The sequence below is a fragment of the Crocuta crocuta genome, unplaced genomic scaffold (genome assembly GCF_008692635.1).
Source record: "Crocuta crocuta isolate KB4526 unplaced genomic scaffold, BGI_CrCroc_1.0 scaffold115, whole genome shotgun sequence".
NCBI classification, from domain to species: domain Eukaryota; kingdom Metazoa; phylum Chordata; class Mammalia; order Carnivora; family Hyaenidae; genus Crocuta; species Crocuta crocuta.
In genome coordinates, this window is record NW_027530575.1 from 7,005,855 (window position 1) to 7,014,900 (window position 9,046).

The window sequence follows — 9,046 nt, forward strand, 5'->3', positions numbered from 1 at the left end:
CACAGGTTGGTTTTAGACACACAGGCAAACATAGGCAAACATAGAAAAACATAGAAAACAGACATATATGGCACCTGTATATGGAATTTTTTCACAGTAAATTCGCGTGTAAGGTGCGTTGCCTGATGCTGGATGAGTGCGGGGATTATTAGAATAACATGTTGTCCTCTGTCCACGTTTAAGCCCGTGTCAGACATGACTGATGCATCACCACTGAGCGCCTCCTCGCTCCCACTGAGCCCCGGTGTGGGGACTGGGCCGTGAGCGGGTGTGGCCTGTTGTCTCCAGCAGATACTCGGGGCCATGGAGTCTCAGGTGGCGGGGGGCCCGGCCGGATCGGCCCTGCCCAACGGGCCACTCCTTGGTACAAATGGAGCCACTGATGACAGCAAGACCAACCTCATTGTCAACTACCTGCCCCAGAACATGACCCAAGATGAGTTCAAGAGTCTCTTCGGCAGCATTGGTGACATCGAATCCTGCAAGTTGGTTCGGGATAAGATCACAGGTGTGGCTGCTGGCAGGTGGGGAGGGAGGAGACAGAGATGGTGGTACAGGCGCGATGGGGAGACAGGGGTGACCCCTGGCAGGGTATCCCAGGGGTGAGGGGGGCAGGCAGGACTCTGGGGGCTCTGAGGTGTCCTGGGGACAGGGTGGCACTGTGGGAGAATGGCAAGGGCGGGGGGTGGGTTGGTTAACCTTGAGCGATGGCAGTCAGCCTCTCAGGACTGGGTCTGGGAGGGCAGCAGGCGGGGAAGCCATCATCCTGGTCCTGCCCACAGGGCAGAGCCTCGGTTATGGGTTTGTGAACTACTCTGATCCCAACGATGCAGACAAAGCCATCAACACCCTCAACGGCCTCAAACTGCAGACGAAGACCATCAAGGTTGGTTTCCCTCATCTGCCGCTGCTGCCCATCCCCCCCATTGCTGCCCTGATCCCCCCTATTACTGCCCACTTGGTCTACCCCCTTCACTGCCACCCCCATGTCACCTACCTTCCCCACTCACCTACGTCCTCACTGCCACCCCTCCTCCTCCATGGCCCATCCCTTGAGGGGTTCAGACTCTCCCCTAAGAATTCCTGGCTGGGCGCCCAGGGCCCAATGGCCATGCCTCTCTGAACCTCAATTTTCTCATTAGTCAGTGAGAATGCCAGCTCTACATTCTCTGCTGGCTCAGGGAGGTAGTCATCCCCTTGGCAGGAGGAGAGCGACCAGGGTCTGGTGGGCAGCCCCCCTTGCCTTTGTCATGGAAATGGGAGGGGTGGGGGTCCATCTGCCATCTGGAGCCTAATTAGGGTCTGGGAGGGCGGGATTAAGGGCGAGCCCCTCCCCCATCTTTGTGCAAAGCCCCTCCCCCCACGACCTCCCCTCTCAGCAGCTGCAGCTGCTAGCCCGGGTTCCCTGGGGGGGATCGCCATGGAAACCCCCCCCTCTGCGTTCGCCTGGGGGTGTCTGGACTCCGCCCCACAAATCTGCTCTGGAACCTTGGGGGAGGCTGAGCGGGGGAGGGCACCCATCTGGCCCCCGGTTCTCTCTGAGAACAGAGGTTCAGGAATCTCTTCCTCTTCCCTTTGTTGGGGAAGAGGAGGTCGTGACCTAATGGGTCCCTCCATGGCCAACGAGACCCAGAAGCCCTGGGGCATGAGGGTGGGTGGTAGTGACAAATCCAGAGGGCCACTGTATGCATGTGATGCCGTGTGTACGTGTGTGTGTGTGCGTGCGACAGACCTGGGCTGTGAGCTGTCGTGTTTGTGGGACACCGTGGCCATGTATCTGTTGTCGCACAAGTCTGGCTATTAGACTCTGGGTGTGTCACTAGATGTCTGGGGGATGTGGTGTTTATGTCACAGGTGCTGTGTGACACTGTGCGACTCCGGCTGTGACCTGGTGGGGCCGCGGAGGTGTGTCTGGCTGTGCGGGGGTGTTTGTATGTCAGTCAAGTTGTGTGGGTGTGTCTACCTGTGCCCTACTCGAGGTGCCACATGTGTGCTGCAGGCTTGTGCGGCAGGGTGACAGACAGGTATGTGCTTCCGTGACTCTCACTGTAATTATCCAAGACCCCCGGAGGCGCTGCGAATGTCCTGGCGACCCTGAGTCACGCTTCCGCTGTTGTAGCCACTAGGGCTGTGCAAGGGGTGACAAAGTGTGGCTTCGTGTCTCTGTGTGTGCATCTGCCTGGGTGGCACTGTTGTCACATTGGGCCCGACTAGGTGATCTGGCAGACCTTGGCCAAGACCTGTCCTCGTGAGGGGGTTTGGGGGAGCCCACACCCAGGTGGGGGACCTGGGTCAGCCCACATCACCCTGAAGACCAACCTGGCACCTCAAATGACCCCTGACCCCAAACAGTCACCCAGGAGCGCAGGCCTCTCTTCCCCTCACCCCTGCCTCTGATTCATCAATAAGCCCTCACCCCCTCAAAACGCATCGCCCCGTGGGCAAGAGCAGGAGGCATCAGAAACGTGGCCATGGTTTTTAATTAATATTATAGAAGAAAATAGCAGCTGATGTGTTTGTGGGTTTGTTCCTAGAGGACCCCGGGTGCTCACAACCACATTCATTAGGCTCCCTCTACCTCCAGCCCATGAGTAGCCTCGCCCTTGACCCACCCCCCACCCACTTGACTCATGTTATTAGCTTTTTTAATTAGTTATTTCTAATGAAGTGATAGGTCCTCTCAACTCACCACCACAAAAAGAGTCAGACCCTTGACCGTGACCCTTATCTACCCAGAGGTTAATTTAGAAGATACAGAAAATAGACATCAGCAGAAATAAGTGGAAAGAGAACTCACGACCCCCTCCACCCCACCTCCAGCCCTGGGTCAACCTGTTAGCATCTGCAGGAGGGCCCTGCAGATCGAGCTCCAGGACACTGATAAGCACACAATGGGGTGGGGTCACACATCTCGCCACTCTGTAAATGGACTTTTCTTTCCCCCAGTTTACAATACACAGCACTGTTTCTGGGAAATAAATATACACGTCCACCATTTTTTAAACAGCTGCGGGGAGTTTCATTGTTGGACTGGACCGTAATTAATGACACAAATCGAATGCCGGTACTAACACGCATCTGATTCACCACTGAGAGAAGTGCTTTGAGAGCGTGATGGGGGGGGTGGGTAGAGGCGGAGGACCAAATTCAGATGGGGGGGTACTTTTTAACTGAGACTGGAAGAAGAAAGGAGAGGAAGGGCGTTCCAGGCTGAGGGGAACAGCCAGAGCAAAGGCCCTGAGGCCAAAGTGTGCCTGGTGCGTTTGAGGAACGCGCCCTGGGAGACTGATGTGGCTGAAACAGAGCGATGGAGGGGGAAATTGGCAGAGATGAGAGTGAGGGTATGAGGCAGGGGCAGGTTGTGCAGGGCCTCGTGGGCTGCGAGAAGGACTTTAACTGTGGGGAAGGTGGGAGCCACAGAAGGTTCTGAGCAAAGGAAGGATGTGCCCTAACTCAGTTGCTCATCGGCGCCCTCTGGCAGCTGGGGAGGGAACAGACTGGGGAGGGAGGTCTAGGGGAGCAGTGGTGGGAGCTGAGTAATAAGGAAGGATCCATGGTGGATTGGATGTGGGTGGGAAAGACAGGCATGAAGGACAGTGACAGCTAGGGGCCGGAGCGCCCAGAAGGACAAAGCTGCTATTACTGAGCCGGCGGCGAGGTGGGGGCTGGACGCGGCATTGCTGATTGCCATCCCCTGTGGGGCACCTCGTGCGGCACCTGGAGACAGCTGTCACACAGGTGTGCAGCTTGGGGCTCAGGCCCACACTGGGGACGGACACGTGGGAGTCATCAGCATTGGACTGGTGGCTAAAGACCTGAGTGCCCTTGAGGGTCCCGATGTGGACAGGAAAAGGGCCAGCATCCCAGGCTCACTTTCCAGAGGAGCAGGAAACATCGCGTTGATGGAATGTACCGTGTGAGCTGGGGAGTCGAGGTCCTCAGGGAGACCTCTGACCTCCGGGGCCCAGCAGCGACAGGCTCCTCCCCCCACTGTATTTATTTATTTTTTTAATGTTTATTTATTTATTTTGAGAGACAGAGCACGAGCAGGGGAGGGGCAGAAAGAGAGAGGGAGAGAGACAATCCCTAGCAGGCTCATAGCTGTCAGCGCACAGCCCGGCTCGGGACTCAATCTCACAAACTGTGAGATCATGACCTGAGCCGAAAGTAAGACACTTAACCGACTGAGCCGCCCCCCACCACTTTATGCAGGCCTCATCATCAGCCACCGCCGTGTCCCCTCCCTCCAGCCTTGGCCAGCCCCACCCATGACGACTACCCGAGAGACATCTGTTGAGTGAACAGATGGGGCCCTTCTGCTGCCCACTGGTGGTCTGCATGTGGCCTCACTCTCCCCATCTGTGAAATGGGTCTTCCCCTCACTTCTGTCCACCCGCCCTGCCCCCCCCCCCACTCCAGGTGTCTTATGCCAGACCCAGCTCCGCATCCATCCGAGATGCTAACCTGTACGTCAGTGGACTCCCCAAGACCATGAGCCAGAAAGAAATGGAGCAGCTCTTCTCCCAGTACGGCCGCATCATCACTTCTCGAATCCTGGTGGACCAGGTCACAGGTCAGGTGCTGGGGGAATGATACCCGGGGCAAAGGCACGGAGGTGGGACCGAAATGGAGAAGCCGGGGGTGGCGGGGGAGAAGCGGCTAAGAGGGTCACACAGGAGGGGGCAGGGTCGTCAAGCCCCCCTCACTCCCCGGCAGGTGTGTCTCGGGGTGTGGGATTCATCCGCTTTGACAAGAGGATCGAGGCCGAGGAGGCCATCAAAGGACTGAACGGGCAGAAGCCGCTGGGCGCGGCAGAGCCCATCACGGTCAAGTTCGCCAACAACCCGAGCCAGAAGACTGGACAGGCCCTGCTCACTCACCTCTACCAGTCATCAGCCCGGCGCTACGCAGGCCCCCTGCACCATCAGACGCAGCGCTTCCGGTGAGCCCCCTGACACCCCACCCCCGATCCCTGGGCCCCCATGCTGGAGGCCCAAGCCTTGCAGCCCCCCTCCGTAAACCCCATCCCTGCAGGGCAGAGGGACGCTCCGAGGGTGCCCACACGCTGGGGCCGCTGAAGGCGGCAAAGGGGAAATGTGTGCCTGTCAGGTGCCAAGGCCAGGCCCTCGTACACAGCAGGCGCTCAATGTAGGCAGGGCACTATGAGTGGCATTATCGGTGTTAGGAGTGTTAGAGTCACCTGACTGGGCCACCTCTCTCTTGGGCATGGGACTCCAGCTCTCCGTGCCCCTCGGATATCTGTACCTCATAAGAATGGAGACTGTCTGTATTTTACGAACGAACGGAGAGGCTTTGTCACTTGCCCGGCCCGCTTGCCACTGCCGAGGGGAGATTTGAGCCTTCCCTTCCGGGGTCCTGAGCCCTGCAGGGTGGGGGCAGGCGAGCGGGGCTGGGCGGGCCGGGACAGGGAGGACGGGACCCCAGTGCAGGCCAGGCAGCGGCAGGGCAGGCGAGAGGCAGTGCCCGAGTGACCAAGGTTCCGTGCCAGGCGGTGTCCAGCCGGGCGGGGAGCAGGCGGGTGGGGGCAGGGCTGGGCTGCCGGGCTGCCGGGTGGGGGCAGGGAGGGCAGGCCGGCCGCTGGCCACCATCACAGCGAGGGGGTGTGCCCGGAGGCCACCAGTGACCACCCCTTTTGCTTCCACAGGCTGGATAATTTGCTCAACATGGCCTACGGAGTCAAGAGGTAACAGTGCTCCCGGCCCGCTGCCCCCAGCTCCCCACTGTCCCTCCCTGGACTCTTGCCCCGACGGGCCCCCTCCCCCACCTCACCACGGGGACTGCCAGCTTAGCCGGGTCTGCCCCGTCTGGGAGTAGCGTGTCCGTTAAGAGAATTAGGGGCTACTGAGCCTAGCAAATGCCTAGAAAGAGCTACTACTCTCTGGGCCCCAGGAGGGCCTGTCCATGGCCCCATCCAGCCCAGGGAAAGGCCGGCCACGTTGCCTGGCCACAGCCACGCCCCCCACCCGGGTCCCAGTTCCGTCTGCCGCTCTTGATGGCTGAGGGTCACTGAATGCCCTCTTTCGTCCCCTAGTCTGGGGATGGGCCCTGAGGCCCACACGACATCGTCCACACCCCCGACCCTGTGAAGGTCCCTTTGTTTATTGCACCATGAGCTGTTGAGCACACACTGGGTGCCGGGCGCTGGGCTTGGGGTGCGGCCCCAACGTGGCCCGGCCAGACTTGGCCTCTCGTGGAGATGAAACGCTGTTGAGCACAGTGCTGGGCACATAGTGAGCGCTCAATAAAAGGCAGCCACTCTTACGATTATTGTTACTGTTATTAATTACCTCAGTCTAGCGGGAGAGGAGTAGTGACCAGGGCTATGAAGGGGGACAGGAGAAGGGGTGAGGGGGACCCATCAGAGATCCCCTGACACGCCCAAGGTGCCAGAGCCCGTGCAGAATCGGGGAGGAGGGAGCAAGCAGTGAGTCCCCAGTGGTCAAACTGAATGGGGCAGACCCTGGGGCTCCCCCCAAACTGAACAAGGCCTCGGAAGGTAGGGAGGTAGTGAGGCACGTAGGTGGAGCCAATCCCTTCCGCTCGCTCGCTCAGTCAGTCGGTCAACAAACCCTCCCCAGGGGCCTTCTGTGCTAGGAGCTGTTCCGGGCTGGGGCACCGCAGGGATGGTGGAGTGGATCATAAATGCACAATCTGAACAGGAAAAGGCTGGCAAGGGGCCGAGGGAGGCTGTGGGCCACGTTATGAGGTGATGAGGCCACTGCCCTGGGGCCTGACAATGTAGAGGGTAGGGCTTAACCAGCTGCAGTCATGTCCTGGCCTTGAGCCCTGCCCTTCTGGTCATGTGGGGGGTGGGGGGGCGGCCAGGGGGCAGAGGGTGGGAGGTGGGNGGGGACAGGTGGGGGGAGGGCAGGAGGTGGGTGGGAAAATGTGCCCAGGGAGGAGGCGTGGTCAGGAGTGGGGAAGGGGTCAGGGTCAACAGGCCCAAGGACCCACAAGGGTCAAAGGTTGTGGGGTCTGGGTGTAGACTGTGGCTCTAGGCAGGAGTGTGAGTGAGGCTTACTGTTCAGGAACGGTCAGAAGTTACAGGCCGGAATGGAGTTTGGGGGCCAGTGTCTCAGAGCAGGTGGGGTCAGAGATGGAGGTCACGAGGCCGTGGCAGGGTCAGGACGATGCAGGGGTCACAGGGTCCCAAGATCGTGGCACAGCCGGCAGTCGTGACAGTACCAGGGCGTACCGGGACTCGGGGGTGTGCCGGGGGTCAGGGCGGAGCCCGCGTGACCCCCAAAGTAGTCCCCTGTCGCTCATCGCCAGGTTCTCGCCCATCGCCATCGACGGCATGAGTGGCCTCGCGGGCGTGGGCCTTTCGGGGGGCGCGGCGGGCGCTGGCTGGTGCATCTTCGTGTACAACCTGTCACCGGAGGCGGACGAGAGCGTGCTGTGGCAGCTGTTTGGGCCCTTCGGGGCCGTCACCAACGTCAAGGTCATCCGCGACTTCACCACCAACAAGTGCAAAGGCTTCGGCTTCGTCACTATGACCAACTACGACGAAGCGGCCATGGCCATCGCCAGCCTCAATGGCTACCGCCTGGGCGAGCGCGTGCTGCAGGTGTCCTTCAAGACCAGCAAACAGCACAAGGCCTGAGCCACCGCCGCCCGCCCTCCCCACCCTCCCCGGGCAGCAGAGAGAGAGAGAAAGAGAGAGAGAGGGGCCCCGAGAGAGACAGCGCAGGCAGACCACCGACGGCACGCGGGCCCCGCATCCCTGCGGAAACCACAGGGTGAGCACTCGGGGTGGGAGAGTCTGCAGGGGATGGGGGGGTGCCTGGGGGTCCCCTCCCCGTCCCCCTGCCCCCACCCCAGGCTGGGCTGTTGACTCTCTCGTCTTGGTTTTGTTCACGGCGATGGTTTTTGTTTCTTTTTTCGGCTAAAAAGAAAGCAGAGATGTGCCCCCACCCCCCCTTCGACCACCCTCCATGGGATGGCTTCGCAGGGGCGCTGGGCCTGCCCTCCCAGGCCCCCTTGCCCAGGCCTCCCCAACACCTAGCTGAGCCTGAGGGGAGGGGGTACCAGGTTTAAAAATCCCCAAAAAAGCGAAACGCAGGAGGGGTGTGGGCATCCCTGGCCCCGAGCCCCCGGCTGGAGTATGAGGAGNACTCTATTTTTGTAAAAAGGGAAAAAAGACCTCGTGGAGAATTTTTACTGGGGATTCTTGAACTTGAAAAAAAAACACAAAAAAAAAGACAAAAAAAAAAAAGAAAATATTTTGGCAGGTTATGTTTACCAACTGGGGCAGGGAGCAGGGCTTGGGGGCCCGGGGGTCCACGGGGCCACACAGAGAAACACAGCCACGCGAAGACACGCAGGGGCACGCGCACACACACATCCCGCAGGGACACGCGCCAACACTGACACACCCAGAGATACGCCCCGGACGCCTTTCAGGAGCTCCGTTGGCCAGATCCAGACACGCAGACAAACACGTAGATAATCACAGGAGACCGGAGCCTGGGGCTACGCAGACGTGGCCGCGGGCAAACCCGGACGTGGGCAAATGCAGCCCCAGGTGGACGTGGGGTACCCACGTGGCCACGGGAAAGTAGACACAGATACCTTTGGACGCGCCAATCTAGACACCCCGTCACGGAGAAACACACACGACAGACACCCAGGAGACACAGACATGCACCGAGCGTCCCTCAGGCCCAGGCGAGAGGTCATAGCCCCGACCCTGGCCCCGTCCGCTTCCTCCAGCCAGGCCGCCGGGCCTACACGTGGCCCCAGGTTCTCCACAGAGCTCTCTCCCGGCTCCTTGGTGGTCCCTGCCGCCCGCGAACACAGGCGTGCACACACAGCATCCATGCATCCAAACACACGATACCTCGTTTCACTTTTGGCGTCACGGCGGGCTGGAGGCAGCCCCCTCCCACACTTGAGGCCAAAGGACCCCCTGTCCCCGGGGCTGAACCTCCCTGGGCCCAGACCCTGGCCCAGAGGCCAAGGGGGGAGGCTGGGCCCTGAGCCTTCCCCTCTCCCCCAGGGGCCTCCCCGCAGGAAGTACCCTCAG

The 9,046-nt window shown here is 60.2% G+C and overlaps 1 protein-coding gene across 2 annotated transcripts; it reads left to right on the forward strand.

Moving 5' to 3' along the window:
• Nucleotides 1–294: 294 nt before the first annotated feature.
• LOC144234578 (ELAV-like protein 3) lies at nt 295–8,129 on the forward strand. 2 transcript variants are annotated; one of them, XM_077767908.1, is made up of 6 exons: nt 295–508; nt 783–886; nt 4,420–4,573; nt 4,717–4,942; nt 5,666–5,704; nt 7,273–8,129. In XM_077767908.1, exons 1-6 carry the CDS (start codon nt 304–306, stop codon nt 7,622–7,624), a joined length of 1,080 nt encoding a protein of 359 aa, XP_077624034.1. In that variant the 5' UTR covers nt 295–303; the 3' UTR covers nt 7,625–8,129. The 2 variants fall into 2 exon arrangements, with proteins under 2 accessions (XP_077624034.1, XP_077624035.1); XM_077767909.1 differs by having other exon boundaries at nt 7,294–8,129.
• Nucleotides 8,130–9,046: the final 917 nt, after the last annotated feature.